The 22,037-nt window shown below is 45.6% G+C and overlaps 1 protein-coding gene across 5 annotated transcripts in view; it reads right to left on the bottom strand.

Moving 5' to 3' along the window:
• Window positions 1-22,037, bottom strand: part of LOC144817695 (long-chain-fatty-acid--CoA ligase ACSBG2-like) — a 607,186-nt gene that overhangs the window by 17,690 nt on the left and 567,459 nt on the right. For 4 of the 5 annotated variants that reach the window (XM_078674444.1, XM_078674446.1, XM_078674447.1 and 1 more), the window contains 2 exons: window positions 13,242-13,459; window positions 3,969-4,108 (listed from right to left, as the gene is read on the bottom strand). In XM_078674444.1, the coding sequence (XP_078530570.1) occupies window positions 3,969-4,108; window positions 13,242-13,459 (358 nt within the window). Of the gene's footprint in view, window positions 1-3,968; window positions 4,109-13,069; window positions 13,151-13,241; window positions 13,460-22,037 lie in introns of those variants that run through there. The other variant, XM_078674445.1, reaches the window with a different exon arrangement.

The raw sequence follows: 22,037 nt of genomic DNA on the forward strand, positions 1-22,037 counted from the left end.
TGTTTCATGACGAGCTGGGCTCGTCATGAGCGTGCGAGGAGGCTACCTCATGACGAGCCCAGCTCGTCATCAGCGTCGAAGGGGTTAAGATCTATATAGTCACCTAGTTAAATCAATGAATTTCTGTTTCTCCTCAAGAAGTTTATACTGCGTTGTATCCATTCACCACATTCTTTTGTGTGAGGCTTCTAGATGAAAGTCAAGCAATATTGAGATGGGTGCATGTTTGGAAACACATTGAAAACCAATTTCACAGGACTGAAGTCATGGGTTTCGAGATGTGTTCAAGAGGGAGTCATCTATTCCAGATTCCATGTTATGCAGATTGGAAAAGTAAGGGCAATTCCCATCAGAAGAGTGGAGAAGATGTCACGGTTCCATAAGTAAATGATCAGACGGGATATCACTTGGGATGCCTCTGTCTGGGTCATAGCAGAAACAGGAGTGCCGGATTGATCCAACAGGAGGTCCAAGACCAGTTCCAGTCAGGCCCTGACTGGCCGTAGCGGGCACCAGGTGTTTTCCCAGAAGAAAGATGAAGTCTATTTCACAAGTAAATGAAAATGGAAGTGTCTATCTGACTTCAGTGAGACATTTCCAGATACAGCCTGCTGCCTTGCCTCGCTGAAAGATTCTGCCTTCCTTTTGCAGAAAGTACAATCGTTCCCCGGGCAGTCCCGCTTGATGTATCCAATATCGGATATATTGTGGTCATCCGCAAGGTGCGCCTAGATCCTGGTCTACTGCGACCATAGACTATTTATTACTGGTGCTATTTTCACGATAAGCTTTACAAACTCACATCTCCAGTTCCCCTTGTGGGATTTTTTATTTGTTATTTTGGTGTCATAAAATTTAATCAGTGTCAAATCCTGGTTGAGATTCTTATTGTATGGTATTTTTTATTTAATTACTGTTTTGGTACGGCCTAAATACTTTACACATTACCCTGAGCTAAACCTGTTTACTCTGTGCCACAGTAACCAGGGGTGGAGCTCAGGTTAATTGGACTTTTGGCGTTCATCATGATGGAATAGTTTGGTCTTTGAGGTGGGAAAGTGCCCACTCCAAATAATAATCCACTTTCTTACAAGAAGCACACCCCTGCTAGGCTGGCATTCAGAAGACTTCCAAAGAAAGCACAACCAGACATGCTTTTTTGGCATAGGGTTCAAGACTCTGAGTTGCACACACATGTGGGATTCAAAATGAATTGCAATAAATCTATAATTTCTAAAACTAAGGATCTGGATGAGTATGATCTGACTGGTGGAGGTCTCCAGGTGGTGGACGATTGATTTAAATGCTTCCGTATCTATGCAATAGCCAATAAATCAAGTTTTTGGGACAGAATTTGGAGTTAAAGATGCATGAGTTCCAGGCAGACGCATGCACAAGGTGCCAGTTGTGCCGCCTTGCTGCCCCTTACCTCAATGGGAAGGGCGGCTATCTTCAAAATGAAAACACACCTAAGCGTTCATAGGTTTTAGTAAATGCCCCCTTTGAGGTCCTAGAATCTTTGTTTCATCGACTAGACAATACTCCGCAAAGATTGTTGTGGGGAGGGAAAAAGCCAAGAATCGCACTTCAGACTCTTTATGGATCAGCTAAACTACCGGATGTAAGAGCATACTACTGGGCCACTCTGCTTCAGGCCATTTACAACTGGAAGTTCATGCCAAGAGATGACTCAATGGCCAGAACCGAGAGAATCCCAACGGAGTATAACTCTCACTCCCTTTATGAAAGGAAGAGATGGGGGTGCCACTGGGACCACTGGGATTGTTCCATCTGCCTGGAGCAAAGACACCAAATGTGTGAGAGCACGGGGAGTAATAACGAGACACCTCTAGGAAAGGGGAGACACTAGGAGAGGTCACCAAGCTGACAGGCTTCCAACGCTTGGAGTGGATTACCGAGGTAAGGGATGCTGGGATAGGGAGAGGCCAAATTCATTTCATTACATATAAGAAGAATTTGATCTCTCCTACACACAGTTTTACAAATACACGCAGCTCAGGCCCACTTTGAGTGCAGAAAGAATTGACTGGATGGAACAACAAGATAATATGCCCTTGAAAGGCAGAGTGATCATGGAGAATATTGAGACAAAAGCGGCTTCTGTGATATACAGGACGCCTCATAGTAATAAACTAGACAATCTCCGGAAACTGAAGGCAAACTGATCCAGGTGAGAAGGGGGACATTGAGTGGGAAGGAGCACTGATGCACCCGAGAGAGGTGGCAATAAAATCCCAGTTGCGACTGATTCAACTTTGAATCTAACCTAGAGTATGCTATATAGGAGCAAACTATATAGGATAGGGAAAAATCAAACTTCTACATGTGTTAGGTGCAACTGAGTGGAGAGCACTTTCCTTCACGCTCTTTGGGGATGTCCAAACATGCAAATGTACTGGGAGAGGACATAAATGCAGAATTATTTCTGGTACTTTGCAAATTGCTGTGCACGGGATCATCTTGAGGAGGATCTGCCCAGATCTGCCCAGCTGATGTTAGGCCTGCTGGGATGTGTGGTAGCAAACAGACATTGCCATAACCTGGAGGTCTCAGCAGCGCCCTAATAAACAGCAATGGCTGGCTGATATGAATATGTGTATAATGTTAGAGAAGGTGATATATGAGAGGCGAGGCTAGCCTAGAAATTTCGCAAGTAATGAGGTACATGAAGAACTTACTATGTTGTAGACAATCATGAGGTGGGACATAATGGTCAATCTATTGCTACTCTCACATTGAACGTGTATTAAAGAAACAGGCTGTTTTGTCCGTGTGGGGGTGAGCGATGGTCTATGGTCCTAACTGATGCTTTATACTGCTAGTGCAATTGTTTGTTTATTTGAAAATATGAAAGCAAAAATATACTTAAAAAGAACCTAAAGTTGCCTACCTCTGCTCCTCAGGCCTCAGTTACTGGTGCAAATCAGGAAAGTTCTAAAAAAGTTACTTTTCCTAACTTGTAGGTCCTCGACCAACCCCTCCCCCCCCGGCTTCTCTTACCTACACTGCTGTGCTTCTCGCTCATCATATTCCCCACTGAAGTCATGTTGTTATTGATGATTTCTGTATGTTGTTATTAAGGGTTTAATTACAATATCGATCGGTTAAACTGCCGACCACTATCGCAGTGGTCAGGAGACCGCCCGACAAGCAGTCGGCAGCCCGACAACCACAATACGATACGACACCAGGCTGGCAAGTGCAAAGCACTCCTTTACACAGCGGCCCGTGGAAAAGGGCTGCAGCACAAGCCGCTGTGTAAAGGAGCACTTCCTGCACCTCCATGCACCGTATGGTGCATGGCGCATGGAGAATGGAGGTACGTGGGGGCACTACATGTGCCCCCTGGGCAACTTTACAGTGACCAACAATAGAAGGGGGCCCAGTATGGGGTCCTCAAAATCCGCTTCAACAGCCTTTTCATGGCGGTCTTTCCGAAATGAAAAGGCTTTCAGAAAGGGATATTGTAATCTCGACAGCAGTAGCTACCTCGGCACCCTCTCCATTTGGGATTGCGACCACTGCCCCGACAGGATCACTGATCCTGTCGGAGGCTGTGGTCTTTCCCCTGACTGTTTAGGGTCCGACCGCATGGATTGTAATCCGGCGGTCAGTCCGAAGGGCTGGCGGTCGGTTGGACCGCCATCGACGGCCCATTGGTGGCGGTCTGACCAACATCATAATCAGGCTCTAAGTTCTCTTCGTAAGCATAACTGAATAACCACGCTATATAAATAACACCAATAACATAAATAAATAAGATGAAAAGGAAGAGCGTGTACCAGAAGTCTGTAACTTTTCCAAGTGACTGCACCCACTAAAGAGCAGTTCATGGTTCATGGGTAAGTACATGTCTGAAGAGGTCATTTATTGAAGACGGACCGATATAGCACAGAGATATCTCCTTTCATGCTCCTAGCTGCATGCGTGTTCACAACCATTCTAACCTTCAATGTGAGCAGCATAGACAGGAACTTCCTCTTGTCTCCAACCAGCATGGCATTACTGATGATTGGCAGCTCCTCCTTCACAGCAATCTCGATTGGAACTGGGGCAATGTTCTCACCTCCTGCGGTGATGATGAGCTCTGCATAAAACCAGAGATCACACATTGAAGCTATAGTGCAACAGAGATCACACATTGAGTCTGCAGTGCAACCGAGATCACACATTGAGGCTATAGTGCCACAGAGATCACATGTTGAGGCTAGAGTGCAACAGAGATCACACGCTGGGGCACTGAGGCTGTAGTGAAATACAGATCACACATTGAAGCTTTAGTGCCACAGAGATCACACATTGAGTCTGCAGTGCAACCGAGATCACACATTGAGGCTATAGTGCCACAGAGATCACATGTTGAGGCTAGAGTGCAACAGAGATCACACGCTGGGGCACTGAGGCTGTAGTGAAATACAGATCACACATTGAAGCTTTAGTGCCACAGAGATCACACATTGAGTCTGCAGTGCAACCGAGATCACACATTGAGGCTATAGTGCCACAGAGATCACATGTTGAGGCTAGAGTGCAACAGAGATCACACGCTGGGGCACTGAGGCTGTAGTGAAATACAGATCACACATTGAAGCTTTAGTGCCACAGAGACCACATGTTGAGGCTAGAGTGCAACAGAGATAACACATTGAGGCTACAGTGTACCGGAGATCACACATTGAGGCTACAGTGTAGCAGAGATCACACATTGAGGCTACAGTGTAGCAGAGATCACACATTGAGGCTATAGCATAACAGATCCCACATTGAGGCCCCGCAGATCTGGGGGAGTCTCTGCACTCGTGGCAGAGGCCCCACAGTCCTAAGGGAGTCTCCAAACTTGTGACAGAGGCCCGCAGTTGTGGGGGAGTCTCCGCTCTCATGGAGGAGGCCCCACAGTCATGGGGGAGTTTACGCACTTGTGACGGAGGCCCCGCAGTCGTGGTGAAGTCTTCACGCTCAGGGCAGAGGCCCCACCGTCATGGGGAAGACTCCACACTCATGGCAGAGACCCTGCAGTCATGGGGGAGTCTCTGCACTCTTGGAGGAGGCCCCGCAGTCATATAGGATTCTCCACACTCGTGGCAGAGGCCCAGCTGTCGTGGCGTATTCTTTGTACTTGTGGCAGAGGCCTTGCAGTCATGGGGGAGTCTCTGCACTCGTGGCAGAGGCCCCGCAGTCGAAAGGGAGTCTACAAACTTGTGACAGAGGCCCCACAGTCATGGGGCAGTCTGTGAACTCGTGGCAGAGGCCCCGCAGACATTGGCGAGTCTCTGCACTCATGGCAGAGACCCAGCATTCATGGGGGAGTCTCCAAACTTCTGACAGAGGCCCGCAGTCGTGGGGGAGTCTCCGCTCTCATGGAGGAGGCCCCGCAGTCATAGGGGAGTCTATGCACTGGTGGCTGAGGCCCCGCAGTCGTGGTGAAGTCTTCACACTCATGGCAGAGGCCCTGCAGTCGTGGGGGAGTCTCCGCATTCGTGGAGGAGGCCCCGCAGTTGTGGGGGATTCTCTACACTCGTGGCAGAGGCCCAGCTGTCGTGGCGTATTCTTCGTACTTAGTGGCACAGTCATGGGGGAGTCTCTGCACTCGTGGCACAGGCCCAGCATTCGTGGGGGAGTCTCCAAACTTCTGACAGAGGCCCTGCAGTCGTAAAGGAGTCTCCGCACTCATGGCAGAATCTCCTCAATCAGAATTACACCCGAATGCAGAGACTCCCCCACAAGTGCGGTAGCCCTTTGTGAATCAGGCCCATAATATTTCTTGGGATAATTCTGTCAGTCAGTCTCTTCCGAAAAGTACATATCTTCCATGTTTGAAACTATAGCTTTTGACATCAGTTCCTCTGTGACCTGAGGGATATGTGAACAGAGGACGTGTCCTGCTGCACGCAGCCAGTCACACTACACAACACACTCCTTTGGTGGCACTATTTCTGTACACAAAGGTAAGGCTGTGTAGGCGCCATGAAGACAAAATATGGTTCACTGTCACAGACAACTACTGCACCGTGGCTTTCCGACACGGTCGGTATGGTGCTTTCAGTCAAACCTGCCACCTGATCTTTTTGCCTCGAAATAGGGAATAAGGTATGAAAAAGATCTAGTAACGCTTTGAGAAAGCTGAAAATCTTTAAAAATGACAAATGATGATATTAATAACAAAGCTGCAGATTCTGAGAATGATAATAGAAATGATCGGTACACAGACATAATATCGACTCCAAAATATCGTTTGGACATAATATCGACTCCAAAATATCGTTTGGAGAAAATATCGACTGGACAGAATATCGATAGCCAAAATATCGTTTTTAAGGTAAGTGAAGTAATATCGTTTTTAAGGTAAGTGAAGTAATATCGTTTTTATTTTTAGGGTTCAGGGTCAGTTTTGGGTTTTTGGGTAAAGGGGTATTTTTAGGGTTCAGGGTCAGTTTTGGGTTTTTGGGTAAAGGGGTATTTTTAGGGTTCAGGGTCAGTTTTCAGTTTTTGGGTAAAGGGGTATTTTTAGGGTTCAGGGTCAGTTTTCAGTTTTTGGGTAAAGGGGTATTTTTAGGGTTCAGGGTCAGTTTTCAGTTTTTGGGTATTATTTTATTATATTTTATTACTATATATATATGTTTAATAAATATGAAATAAAAACATATTTATTTAACTTTCATTAATTATTTAATTATTATAAGTTCATTTAAGTAATTTTAAGTATATTTTAGTAATTAATTATTAATATTAATTTAATTTAACACTGTTTTTAGTAAATACGATATTTTTTACAACTATATTTTTGTAAACGATATTTTGTACTCGATATTTTTGTACTTACCTGTTTGTACATACAAACTCGATATTTTTGCTGTAGATATTTTTTCCTCGATATTTTGGGTAGTCGATATTTTGGTAGTCGATATTCTTTCAGTGATCCGAAATGATCATGACTTCTGGGTTCGGATGTAGAAAAAAGAAAACAATTGATCCCCTCCCCACCCCCCATAAAACAATGATTGGTTGAGGTAGCTGCCATGATACTGGATGCTAATGGTCATGCAATGTTTGATCTCTCCCTCAGACCACATCTGGATGCCTTCTGAGCATGTTGCAGAATATCTTATAACTGGATTAAGGCTCCCTATGGATTAATCTATTTACTCCAAGCTAAAGGCAGTATGTCCTAAACCCATCAGCCCCAGAAAAGTAGCAGCTAAACCTGTCTTGGATCCCTGAATGGTTACAAATTTAACCAGATATGGCTGTGATACAAAGAAGGGCATTGACAGAACCTGGGTGTCTTTCCAAGAAAAGCTCTTAGATGTGATTTGGTCCTTTTACAAAGATGCGGGACATGACAGAACAGAAGAAGTAAACAGAAGATCCTATTGATCCTTATATGGTTGAGCTTATAGGAAGTGTTGCGGAAGCACCTGTCCTGATCCTCCTGGACCTCTCAGCGGCCTTTGATACTGTGTCCCACCACACCCTGATCAAGAGGTATCATCAGATCAGAAACCTGAAGGACACCCTGAAATGGATTGCATTCGTCTTCCCCCGAAAAACACAGAGAATACGCCTTCCACAGTTCACCTTGGAGCCCAAGGTCATCATCTGAGATGTCCCTCAAGGTTCATCCCTCAGCCATATTCTGTTCAACGCCTACATGACTCCCTGGGCCAACATTGTCAGAAACCATGGACTGAACATAACCTCTTATGCAGAAGACACCCAGCTCATCCTCTCTCCATCCAAAGGCCCATCGACCACAAGGACCAACTTCCACCTGTGCATAACCAACATCGCCGACTAGATGCAAAACAGCTGCCTCAAGCTCAACACAGACAAGACAGAAGATCTGATTTGCGTGAGCAACATCTCCCCATCTAACTTCCTGGTAGATCCCTCCCGGTCTGGTTTCCGCGCATCATGTAGCGCGGAAACAGCCTTGGTGGAGGTAACCGATACTATCAGACTTGCCCTGGACCAGGGAAATTAGGCTTTGCTGGTTCTCCTGGATTTATCAGCAGCCTTCGACACCATCTCTCATGTTACCCGTACCCAGAGATCGATGTAATAAGCAAAGCACTGGGCTGGCTGAACAACTTCTTGGTGGATCCAAACCATACGGTTCAGCTGGATTTTTTTAAACTCCAGAATCATTGCCTTAGATAAGGGGGTTCCTCAGGAATCCATCTTAAATACCAATCTTTTTAAAATACATGTGGTTCCCTTGGCCAAAGTTATCAGGTCATGTAGCTTTAATATCATTTTGTATGGCAATGATGCTCTACTTGTCATCTCTATGGGGCCAAATGTATGTATATGATTTCTAGAGCACAACTGTTACTCCAAGGAGTGTCCTGGAACTACTGCAGAAGAAGCGCTAACCGAGGGGGAATGAGGGTATGGACTTAGAATTTAGGACAAAAACAGGTTTTGAGCTTCTTCTGAAATAAGGGGGTAGCCTCAATGCATCTGAGTTCTAGAGGAAGTTTATTCCACAGAGAGGGGCCCAGAAGAGAGAAAGATCTTCCCCTGGACCTTGCCTTCTTAACCCACAGAACTTTGGCAAGATAGAGGAAGGCAGAGCGCAGGTTTCTAGGGGGAGTATAGAACTTAATTCTAGCTCATAAGTAACCAGGTCCAGTTCCGTAGAAGGCTTTCTGGGTGAAAAGCAAAGTCTTAAAACTGATCCTTTTCCTGATCGGGAGCCAATGAAGATCATGAAGAAGCCTTGATACATGGAAATTACGGGGCAGACCAAAAATCGCTTGCACAGTTGCGTTCTGGAGCCGCTGTAGCCTATCAATCAGGTAGTCAGGTAGGCCTAGGTAAAGTCCATTCCCATAGTCCAATCACACTGTGATCAAGGCTTGGATCAATTACTGTCTCGCCGTCAAAGGCAGGAGATACAAAAACTTTCTCAACATATGTAGTAAGACAAAACAAGTGCCACCACGATGTTAACTTGGGAGTGAAACAGAAATTGTCCATTTAATTTAATGCCTATGTTTTTCACTGACGAGTTTTGAGAAGTGGTGGCATCAGTTGGCCACAAAGACTGCCAAGATACCTCTGCTTCATGTCCAAACAAGAGGAGCTCAGACTTCCCAGCATTGAATTTGAGTTGATTTGATGAAATCCAGCGAAAGACTGCACTGAGGCAATTTTGGATTTTCTCACCAGGAAATGACTTCCTTTTTTTCCAGGAGAACAGCAGTTGGGTGTCATCAGCGTATGACACAATTGTGGCCCCTAGTGATTCTGCCAGGGTAGCTAAGGGGGTGAGATACACATTAAACAGTGTATGGCTCAAGGCAGAGCCCTGTGGCACTCCCACCCTCAATTTGAGAGGATAACCCTGGAAAGTGGAGTGCCATACCTCTTGTCCTCTCCCTTCAAGAAAGGATGCTAGCAAATTCCAGGCATGCCCTCTAATTCAAACAGAACTGAGATGGGCCAGTAGGATGTGGTGAGAGATAGTATCAAACGTGGCTGATAAATCCAGGATAGCCAGCCTGATCACCTGAATCACCTTATCACCTGAATCAAAGCTAAGTCTGATGAAATAGACTACCTCAAGCACTGCTGTCTCAGTACTGCAGTTGGGACAAAACCTTGATTGACTAGCATGTAGCAGGTTGTTGGTTTCTAAGTAGGAAGAAAGCTGCTGATTTACATGTTGTCAAGAACTTTCGAGAGAGCTGGAAGTAAAGAGATCGGTCTTTAATTAGCCCGCTCTGTGATGTGGCCTGGGTTTTCTCTTTTTAAGAAGAGGCACAATTTTTGCCTGATTCCATAATTTGGGCACAGTAGCTGATGGAAGGAAGGTGTTGAAAAGCTGATTTACAAGTGGGTTTATAGTTTCCACACCTGGAAAATCCAGTCTACTCCAATTCAGGGAATGCATGATAAACATTGCCTACTGGATCACAGCTAATTTCCTTCAGCGGAAATCCAGTAGAACAGAATGTTTGCTTTTTGGAAAGGCACATGCAGTCTGGTCCAATGATTGGTGGCCAAGAGAATTGGGGACCTATTCCAATCCCTAAAATTTCTTTACAAAATCTGGGTGTGATAATAACCCCTCCATGAAAGAGCATGTGAATTCAATCCTGGGAATGTGTTTTGGTCTGATGTGTACCCTCAATGGATCCCTTTGCAGATCAGAAAACCTCTTGTTCAGGCACTGATTGTAAGTCACCTGGACTATGGCAATGCCCTAACAATCAAAATAAATGAAGGCCTCATTTCTAAACTCCAAGTTGACCAGAACACGGCCGCCCACCCGGGATGCAACCTTCCTCCTCTGCTCCATCTGAACCTATTTTACAATCACTTCATTGGCTTCCATAAAAAGCGTGCTATTTTTAAACTTCTTTGAAGCGGCTCAAACTACCTGAAAAACAAATTGCAGCCTTACATCCCAGCCCATCATCTTAGATCTAGTGAACAATTGCTGTTATGTGCTAAGCGTATCGGTACAGCCTAGCATGGGGGCCTGTCCATCTCCTTCTTGGACTCCAAACATTGGAACGAGTCACCCCTACAGCTACGTTCTTGCTTTAACTTACCTTCATTAAAAAAAATACTTAATAACATGGTTGTTTACCTTCTAATGTTATAAAAACGTTGACGTGTTCAGGCACCAAGAGATCCTCTCTGGGATAATTTGTGCGCTCTATAAACTCATATAACATACCATAACATGGAACGACTCCTGGTGGCCTGCTGAACTGTGACCCTCCCCCACCCCCACAGACCAAGCCTGGAAACAACTGCATCATCTTGGATAGCAAACTCACCATGAAGAACCAGACCCATCTACTTTCTCACTCTGTGTATGCTCCAAAAGATCTTCAAGTGGCTCTCAATCTCCACCAGATGCACCGTCACTCAATCCCTCGTCACAAGCCGCTTTGACTAAGGCAACGTACACTACGCAAGAATTACCAAACACCTCCTGAAGAGACTGCAGACCATTCAGAACTCAACGGGCAGACTCATCCTCGACATCCCCAGATAGACACACATCACCCGTTACCTGAAGAAAATCCACTGGCTCCCCACCCACAAGAGATGCCAATTCTAGATTCTGACCCATACCTACAAAACCCTGCACAACCAGGAACCAACATGCATCAACCATTGCCTGAGCTTCCACCAACCCTCCAGACTCCTGTGCTCCACCACCCTCTCCCTCGCTCACACACCCCCCCCCCCCAAAGCAACAGTGGAGAATACTCCTTCTCCTACCTCAGTGCGAAGTCCTGGAACAGCTTCTCCATCCATCTCCAGAACTCACCCTCCCTCCTGGAATTCAGAAGGGGACTGAAGACCGGGCGATGCAACTGATGCCACCCGAGCAGCCTGGCCCTCAGTGCCTAGATACGCTTGCAAGTGATTAGCTGTTCTTTATAAATCCGGTTTAATTGATTTATTTTCTTGGGAGTGCCAATAAGGCCATGTCTTCGGTTAAGTGTATAGGGTTATTGTTTAAATTGATCATAAACTGGGAGAATGTGCACATTCCAAAACTGATTAACTGGTTCAATGTCTCCTGTTTGTGAATCCTTTTACAAAGGAGATGGGAAAACATCAGTTAGAGTTTCAAGTTTCTTTGTCATAGGTGTTTGGAAGACATATTTTTGCCAGTGCAAGTAAATACAGAAACCATTCCACTGGCCAGTGCATCACCCAAGACAGGTTTTTCCCCTCAGAAGAAGGGAAAGGTGGTTTCCCTTTAATAGAGTGCAGGTAGGATTTTGTTATTTGATGAATGTAATGTGTGAGAAAGAGTTTTGCTTTTGTGTACATGCCTATGTCCCAGATGAGCCACCACAACCCCGACAATTCTTCTTCGATACTCATTTTTGATAACAAGATGAACATTTGGTTGATTATCAAGGATGTTTCACTGTTGAAAGAATCCTCTTCTTCTATCCTCCAAGGAAAGGCAGCTCTTTCTAGTATGCAGGCTGCACAGCACAAATAAATCTTGAATCCTCCAGCACACAGGTTATTCTGAGGAGGGGTCCCGGAGACAAGAAACAGGCTTTACGAGTTCTGGAAAATTTCTCTTAGGTCCCTGGAAGGTATTAAGGAATTATTCTTTGTATCAGGCAGGGAGGAGTTCTGGTCTCCTCCTCTTAGCAGGTTCCTCACTTGCTGGGGTTCCAGAATGATGTTTAAAGGGTAATAGTTCACAAGTGATGGTAATTCCTAATCCATTCCTAACAAAATTCTCAATCTTCCTACTCCCATATTTTCTGCAAAGAGATGCTGCTCTTTCTGCTCTTAGACAAGTGTCATCACATCTATCCCAGAGTTCCATGGCACTAAATTCCAAGATGTTTAATTCCAATCATAAACTCTCTTCTGCCTCCAATGTATGTCACTCTTTCCACCCTCCTGAGCTTCTAAGGAAAGCTACCCGTACAGCCAGCTCTTGGCCGGGGCCATCAGCCTGGGATGTGGCACCGAAGTCATCTTGGAATCGTATTGTGAAAGAGAAAGGTGTTTCCAGATAATATTCAGAATTAAATTTAATTTGTGTGTGCTGTGTGTGAGAGCCTCCTTGAAGTAGCCGTTGGAGAGTATAACAGTTGTAAAGTCTGAAGTGAGGGTGATTGTGATTCTGGACTGATATGTGTACATCATTAGACAGGACTGTACAAGAGGGTGAGCATAATTTTTATCATGTTGATTTGTGCCGGATAAACTTGCCAATGATCTGGTCCGAGCACGTTCTAGCTTTGTTCTTTAATGGAAAGTTATAAATTATATGTAACATTGCATTTTACATACCAATGAATGTTCTTGCACCATGCAGTGTTAGTAGGGAGGGCATTAACTTCTCGCGACAGCACCATATAACACAGCACCATATAACTAGGGGTGGGTGGAACTCCGCGAACTCTGCTGGAGGAGCGAACTTTACCACCCACCCCTACATAGAACTTGCCCTTCGCTGCTACCTCATATAACATAAGCCAGTGGAAGCTGACTTAGAAGAGTGGATACAGGACTTTGAAGAATAAAAAAAGACATACCTTTAAGAGGAGCACATATGGTTAAACCATATGAATCAGCTTCAACCACAGATGGTGAAATATACCCAATGTCCTGTAAAAGGGACAACAATCTGAAAGAATGGATTTCCTAAAAATTCATGGATATTAAAATTCAAAAGACTAATGTTGAGTGCAGTGACAGATGATCACATCACCTCTCACCTTTGATTCTCCCGGTGACGTACAGGAAGCCGTCCTCGTCGTGCTTGCCAAGGTCCCCAGAGTGAAGCCAGCCCTCCTCGTCCAAGGCCTCTTTGGTCTTATCCTCCGTGTTCAAGTAGCCCATGAAAACGTGTCGGCCCCAGAAGCAGATCTCCCCGGTGCCGTCCTCCTCCGGCCGGTGAATGCGGGTGCGGCAACTCTCCATCTCCGTCCCACAGCTGGGAAAGATACCATAGAGATAACTGATGTTACATTTCACAGGTGGTGGTTGATGGGACATCCCCAAACTATCAAAGGAGAGCGTGCTAGTGTTGCCCACTAAGCAGGACACTGGGTACTTTGGAACAGAAAGGTGGTGTTGCAAGCCTACTTCCTCTCCAGGTTGCTGTGGATGACCTTTTCTGTACCAGCTAAAGTGAAGTGATGAGTAGAGGTACCTGGCTGGAATCACAGGTGAAATGAAGATGCGAATGTGAAGCCAGAGTTCTGAGTTTTTGTAAATGCATGACATGCACAACACTTTTGTAACATCTCACAACAGTTTGATATATGCACAGTAACATTTTAATTAGAGCAAATAGTAATAAAATAGTAATAAAAAGCACAAACATTACTCAAGACAATAAAAACATCTAGTTCTGCACAGTGTGCTATGGCCCTTAGCTAAAAATGCAGCTGGTGATGAGTAAACAAGTGTCAATGCCCAATGCTCTTGAAAACACAATAGCAATGCGATTGCTACCTGATCCCAAACAACACAGCATAAAACAGGGGATGGCAATTCTCCTGTGGAAGTGAAGGTACCCAAAAAGAGATAAAACGTCAATCGAGGTTGAAGATTTATTTTGGGTGGATTGATAATCAGCAAATGGAGTACAGAGCTATGCATTTGTCACAGGTTCATAAAAGCTACAAGAGAGAGGCAGAGTAGAAATTAAGGAAATTCAGGAAGTGGAGAGACAGGGTTAGGTGGCCTCCTTAAAATGGGGATATCTTAAGACCTGATGCTCTTAGTCAGCTGCTCCTCACTCAGAGGGGATTCACAAGGATGATCAATTGGGCATGGATGCGATGCGCAAGCCTACAGACACACAGCATTCACACTGGTCTATCCAGGGCCCTCTCACTAAAGTTACAGCACCTGCATGCTGTCTGTGTGACAACGCATCAAATGAAGTACAAAACACCAAGGTCGATTCGAAGAGGTGTGTAGGCAGAGTCGCCAGTCAGCACACATGTAGTCTTAACATCTGGCCATGACTCAACGAAAGCGCTTGCAGAACATTGAAATGATCGATGACACAGGCAGCACCGATGTCACATTTGCTAATTCAAAGATGTAGTGTTATCAATGCCCAATAATCAAACAATCGATTATAAATCTACAACACACGTACTAAACTATTAAACCTGTTGTGAATACATAGCACAAGACATACATACACTGGATGGTTTTTCAATGTAAACCTACATCGCCCTCTAAAAGTAAACCTTTGCTTACTCTTGAAGACAAAAAGAAGGTACTTAGTCCTACCCATGCCGAAGGGGGTTATCTCATCAATTGCCTTAATGGTCCTGCACTGGCTTAAGCAGCCCTACTCGTAACCAACTCAGATGCCTGGTCATGATTTTCCAATGTTGTAGTGTCAGCTTTTAAGAAGATGCTGAATGTCCGGACGTGGCATGCTCCGGTGAGGAGGCTTTGTGTGACACTCAGCCAGTAACTGCTTTCACAAACTGGCTTGTAAAGGTACCTGGACTGAGTGTGGGTTAAACCAGGAAATAAAGGAGTTAGTTGGATTCCAGGCCCCTCCTTCTTTTCCTGAATTTATTGAGTTGACATTTTTAATAGAGCATCAACAGGAAGACAGACTTGGGGCAAAATGGCAGTTTTGAGCTGCTCACTCAACTTTCCCTAAGCCTTTTTGTCCGGTAAATCTGAAGCTACTATTGACCCATTGTCTTTGGAGGAGTCTACGCAAGCTGAACCTGTGTGCAGCTCTTCGACAGAGAGTGCGAAAGAGTGCTGGCATAAAGCTGGGCTACCTTCATCTAAGGTCACTTATTGTTACATATCATAGGCAATGCTTAGAAAGCCATGATGCATTGAACATCTCTTTTCCTGATTGTTCACCATGCTCAGTGCCCAAGTATTATTCACTTTTGTCCCTGATTTCTTCCTCAAAAGATTGGTTCTTCCTTAGTGAAGTATCCTTCTTTTGATGTGTTATTTTCTGCTTGGTTAATTCAATGTTCCTCATTATTATCTTTTTATAAAAAATTTGAGTCGTTACTGGTAGACATCTTTCCTTTGTCTTGTTCATGGTGTAAGAAGGGGTCTCGTGTCTTGCTGTTTTTCAACAATACTATCGTAATCTTCAATCAACAATCACAACGATTGCCAAGGGAGGTTTTTCACGCTTTGCAGGTTGTTTCTTCCTAACTGTGACTCTCTAAAGGAGACACCTGTCACCTTTTATAAATATTATTCTGTGGAGAGTGGCCCCGTGCCTACAAGGAGGAGTTGCCCTTTCCTCCAGCAATCTAGAAGGGCACTCAACAGCCCCTATCAATGTTACGTTATGATAAGTTACTAACATTTATAAAGCGCACGCACACCAGACATTTTCTTGGCGCTAGAGTAACAGAACACTTACATGCTGCTCACTCTTCCATTCATATGCTTGATTGACGAGCCATGTTTTTAGAAGTTGTCTAAATCTAACATAACAAGGACTGCTCCTAATATCCAGTGGGAAGGAGTTCCAGATTCGGGCGGCGAGTCCAGAAAATCTGGCACCGCTAAGGCTCATCTTTTTAGAGGAGGGACTAGTGGGGAGATTCAGGTGAGTGGCTTAAGGAGTTTACGGAAAGTCTGTAGGTTAGGTTCCCTATGAAGAGTAGGGAGAAGAGAGTTCCAGTAAGTGGAGGAATTCCAAGAGAAGGAACGTCCACCCGATCTGGATCTCCGTACTTTCCTCGTGGTAGCGAGGAAGGCGGAGCGGAAGCGAAGACTCCTAGAAGGTTGGTAAGGAGTGACCAGAGGTTGGGTTATAACGGGTCCAGTTTTCCAAATGGCTCTGTGGGCCAGGCACATGGTCTTAAATCGTATTATGGACTGAATAGGCAACCAGTGAAGTTTCCTCAGTGCGGGTCTTGCAGATTGTCTCCGAGATATCTCAAGGAGTAGGCGAGCCGCACAGTTCTGGATGTATCCAGCTTTGAATGCAGCTTGCTGTTTTACCAGCAGCCGGGTATAGTTTTCTCCCTGAAGGGTGGTGTGACAAAGCTTGGCTGTTGGTAGTTGAATCTGGCTGCCTGATTTTGTGCCAGTTGTAGTGTACTGTTGATTACTTCAGGAGGGCCAGGTAAAGCGAATTTGGATAACCTGTCCTAGAGATGACTTATGCGATAATGACCTGGATAAGAGCAACGAAGGTAAGGAATTTATCTATCTTTCTAATTTGCCAAAGCTGTAAAAACACAGGACAATATCACTGACTCTAATTGGGGCTTCGCAGACAGGTTTTTTGTGCAGTCCATGTCCAGACATTTTCAGAGGGGGAAATCTGTGATCAACAGGGTGAGTATATATGGAGAGAGTTTTATCACAGACAAAAAATAAATAGTAATTTACCATTTGTCACTAATGTTTGCCTCCACAAGAAGTCTAACCTTGAATTTGCAGATTTTCTTTGCTGAGAGTTTGTACCTTCACCCCTGAAAAGGTAACGTCATTGCCATGCAAAAACCATCAAGGTTCAGAGAGCCATAAAAAAACGCCCTTTAGTGAAGAAGCTCTTTCAAATCCTGGGTCCCTTACTGGTCCAGCTGTTCAGTACCTCTCTGTCTGTTGAAGAACTTCCTGACAGTCTGAAGTAGGACCCCTCCCACACCACCAACAGTAACACCACCTGAGACTTGTGCCTTAAGCAATCAACAATCTCGGTTCTCTAGTTTAATCCATAGATAGATCTGATGATATGGTCACATTCATCCACAATCATAGCTTTCTATGGAATAAAAATAAGGTTTAAGGTTGGGCTAGCAAAGCAAAAAGGCATCCTGACCAGACAGTCAAAGGTACTCTCTACACGGGTGAGCTTGTGTGTGCATATGGTTGGTCCCCTTGACAATCTTTGATCGAATGGACCCTTTGTCTGCTGCAGACCGTGAAAGGACTCCTTGATTCTGACGGAACTGCTCTCAAATGATTCATCTCACAGATTTTGGACCATGAGCCAATGTTCAAAATTAAGTAATCTAAGTCCTCTCCGATGTTCACACTAACTGTGACCTCCAAAGAGCAACCTATTCCGCATCACTTTTCTGCATTTACGGTGAACATATACAAGGCATGAACCTTACAATCCCGGAGTACATGGACCATGTTCTGCTGTGTCTCAGATCCACAGCGGCACTTGATTTCAGACACTGTGTCGACCACTAAGGTAATTACTGAGCTCGCGGTCTGAAATAGGATCCTCAAAAGTTGACATAGCTCCATATAACCATCCAATCCATCCAACCTTCCTATTTAGAACTGATTGTCTGCCCTTTCAGTTCTTGGCATCTCACAAACCCTAGACACTATTACAAAATCACTAGTCTTTGTTTGCATAGTCTTCTGCATCATAGTAAAAGGGATTGATTTTGAACTCAGTCTGATGGGGACTGTGAGAAGTTGGCCTGGCATATGCTGCCCACTATTCGAGTGGGCACCTTGCACCAGTTCAAATGACCCTTATTGATGGTAGGTTTAAAGACAACCTTAATAGAAAGCTATCCTAGTGGTAGCTGTGGAGAGCAGCCTTCAGGCTAAGTCCTGAAGGAATGTAAAGCAGCTTTTTTTACCAGTCTATAATCTCATGAATGACCAAATGAATGGAGAACCACACCAGGTACATAAAATATATATGTATGTATTCTAAACACATCCCTCTAGTCTCTTTATGAGGCTAAAGGCAAAAGTACACAAAGTAAACTTATTTAGCAGACAGTAAATTAACACAGTATAAGTTTTTCCCTAGGGGCCTCACAAACCATATACTAAGAAAGTGGTATAAGTACCGCTGTGAACATAGAGACAAGGCCTAGGGCCTGTAGAACTGCTGGGGCAACCAGGTACCACCCAAGGTAGGGACGCAGGAGAGCCACGGGGGACATGTGCAGTGTCTAAACACAGCGGCGAATCACCATTGACTTCTATGGAAAAAGTTGTGATGATTTTTAAAGATTAAGGACACTTAGGAGTGGACTAGGAAAAAACTCCTTCAGTACTTTACAGTTCGAGAGTCAAGACCAACGGGAGCACCGAAGTACTCGTGTTACCTCACCCAGGGAAGCCGGGTGCATAGGTGTCTTTTCTTGTCGGGTTTCGTCGTCATTTCCTATGCAGAGCTGCAAAGATGTGCTGCAGGCGACCAGATGAAAAGTGTCCGGATGGATCCAAGGGTGGATCAAAGATCTGAAGAACCTGAAAGCAGAGGGGACAGAGTCTGGGTCACTTGCCAGTGACCAGGGAGGCAGTAAGAAGATGCCCATAGATGTCAGGTGATTTCAGGTGCAGAAGGTGAAGTTTGACTCTCCAGCCACGAGGACCAGGAGGTGTCGACGACAACCAGGAGCTGGATTCGAGGTGTCCGTAGTGCTGCAGTGTCCGTATCCGAATTTGACCCAACAAGCCTTGGCAACAGCAACCCACGCAGAATGCAAAGATTGGCTTCGTAGCAGACCAGCAAGGTCTGAGGGACTCACCCTTTCGAGGGGAGTCAGGGCACGTCTGGAGCAACCAGGGAAGCCCAAGAAACAAAAGAGTTACCTTTGTGGGGTCCCAACAGTCGACGGACCAGGGATCGCAAAGGGGCCTCGAGCAGAAATGCTAGAAGCGGGCCCACGGAACACTCGTGGAATGTAGGCCCACAATCTTTGGTGCAGATGGTGCTCAGGGCTTGGATTACAAGTAGCCCAATGCACAACTTCAGGAAAGCTCGGGAAGTAGATGCACTAGCAAGTGTGCACGGTGTCCAGGAGTTAAGGTCACACGTCTCTCATGATGGCTACAGGTCTCAGCTTTGCTGGGATCTCGTGTCAGCCTCGGAGATGTCTGGAAGTCAGTGTCCTGTGTCACAGATTCTTCGGGATCCGGCGGGAGCCTCGAAAATGCAGACCATCAAGATGCTTCTTTGGTGCCTGTTTGAACAGGGGAGTCACTCCTTGACACCAAGGGAGATCCTTCCATCTTCTAGTCGAAATAGAATGTCGAAGTTCCAGAATATATGTTGGAGAGTTTCGTCCAGGGTAATCTAAAGTCCTAAGGACTGGGTTCCTATACTTATACTAAGTTAAGGGGATGGATTAACTCTAAGGTCCCACCTATGGGAGGACCTGGGGAGAGGGTGGTTACACCCCTTCCCCCTTGTCCAGTTTCGCACCAGAGCTGGGGCTGAGTGTCCCAGCAACCGGTTTGAACTAGGGTATGCACAGGGACACCTTGTGTGCTCCAGGCACTGTCTGAAAAGCATTCACTGAATGCACCCACCCAGCCCCAATACACTAAAGCCTGTCTGGGAGGTGTTTACACCTCCCTGTGACAGGAAACCTATTGTCCAGGCCTCCGATGCTGGAGTTTCGTCCAGCAGCAGGAGGTCAGACTTATGTCTGTGGCAGCAGCATCCATTTTGTTATGCTGGGGCTCTTTTAAACTATCACCGAGTAAAGGTGTACATGTCTTCTCCAGACATGTTTTGATGCAGCCATTCCAAAGTTAGCATTTACTGTGAGGTTGTAATGCACTCAAGAGTATATGGTATGGCTGTATCACAGAACAGCTACAGAGAAGTGATTCCGAAAGCTGCAGAGGGGCTCAGCTCATGCTTGGGCACCTTCTCACACAAAACCAAGCACTCTGCCTTCAGGATTGTCAAGGCCTGCCATAGGAGTGACGTATAGGTTTATATGTGTCTGTATATATAGGTAGATATAGGTATACTATACTTACACCACCTTACCCAGGTTGCAGTAGCAGACGTGTGGTGCTATTTTGGAAGGCTTCCCAAGGGTGGCATAATACATGCTTCAGCCCCTGGTAGGCCTCTGGGGTACCTATGCCCTTGGTACCTAAGGTACCATATACTAGGGACTCACAAGGGTAACCCAGTAACCAATCTGGAGTGTACCTAATTAAGCATGGGCGGATTTTGCGAATCTGGCGTTCGTGAATGTGCGTATTTACAAATTCGAAATCCGCAAAATCCGCGAACTCTCGCGAATTTTCTTTTTTTTTGTGTTCGCAAGGGTTTCTGCCAGTTCGCGAGGATTTTGTACCAGTTCGCAATTGCAAACTTACTTGTCGGTTAGCAACGGCCGCGACTATGTTGTTTCTACGTCTGGTTCATCATCACAGGTTCACAGCACCCTCTGTTTCACCACTGCCACCCTCTGGTACACCCATGCCACCCTCAGGTACATCACTGCCACCCTCTGGTTTGCTTATCACTGTAGATTATGGGGGTGAAAAAAAGCAAGCACACCTGCCCTGCTTCAACTGACATTAATTAATTTGGGGTTGATTAATGTGTCACTGAATTTAAACTGCCAGTCTGGCACCTGCTTCCTTATCTGTAATTTGCTTTCTGTTGCAGTGCAATTTTTTTTCACAGGACCTTTGTGGCCTACTTGTAGCTATTCTATGAGCCTGCTGTGAGGGTCAGAGCAGGGTCATAGAATAGTTGCAAATAGGCAACTGAACTCTGGAGGGGCCCCTCAGGAAGCACTAGAGGGAATGGTTACAAATGTTAAGATTGAACTTTTGCACCTGCTGAGTGCTTTCAGTTTTGCAAAAATCGTTTTTCTGCAATTTCGCGCGATTCGCAGGGCGCGAATTCGTGCGAGATCGATTTCGGAAGCCGCGAATTCGTGCGAATACAGGATTTGGTTTTTTTGCGGCGTGTTTGTTCGCGTGATTTTTTGCGTGTTCGCAAGCCGCTTGTAGCGCAACGTTTGCGAAGTTACCCTAGCGGTCGTACATGGGCGCGGCCATCTTGTTTGCGTGACGTAATTGCGTATCCGGGCGCTATGTGTAATTTCGCAAAGTGTGCGGCTCGCTAGTACAATTTCGCGTGTGATCGCGAGGAAAATCTCGCGCGAACTTACCCACGCGGTCGTGAACGGGCGCGGCCATCTTGTTTCTCATTCATTGCTATGGTTCTGGGCATGCTTTCTGTATCCTCTCTGAATCTCTGCCATCCTTTGATTGTTTGAAGTTTTTTTTTATCTATTTTACTTATTATCTATCCCTCTATTTTTCTAGCTCTATATTTTTGTGTTTTCTGCTACTTTTGGTTAATTTTAAACTACTTTTTCAAACTCTTTTCTTTTCTTCTTCCCTATTCTATTTCTTCTTTATTATTTAGCTTCCTTTCTGCCCAGACCTTGGTAAAGGGAGCCGGGAAGCATCCCGAGAAGGGGAAGGGTCCCGCACCCCGTGCCCGGCTCCCGTGCGGGCGTTTGAGGGGGGAGGATGTCCAACCCCGGGAGATCTTCAGCACGGAGGAGGTGGGCGCACTAGTTTTTTATGTTCAGCGCCACCTCCCCAGGACCATCATGGCAGGCGGCAGGATCGCTAGCGGGTACGGGATCCGGGAGCGCCGAAAGCGGTGGGAGAAGGTGTGCCGGGCCAAGGACCAACACTCTCGGGTCCGGCGCACCTACAACCAGGTCACCCACCGTTGGACGGATATCCTGTACCGGGAACGCGATCTGCTGGACCTGCTCGGCCTTGAGATCCCCGGGCTT

Source organism: Lissotriton helveticus, chromosome 2_1, assembly GCF_964261635.1.
Source record: "Lissotriton helveticus chromosome 2_1, aLisHel1.1, whole genome shotgun sequence".
Classification (NCBI taxonomy): Eukaryota; Metazoa; Chordata; class Amphibia; order Caudata; family Salamandridae; genus Lissotriton; species Lissotriton helveticus.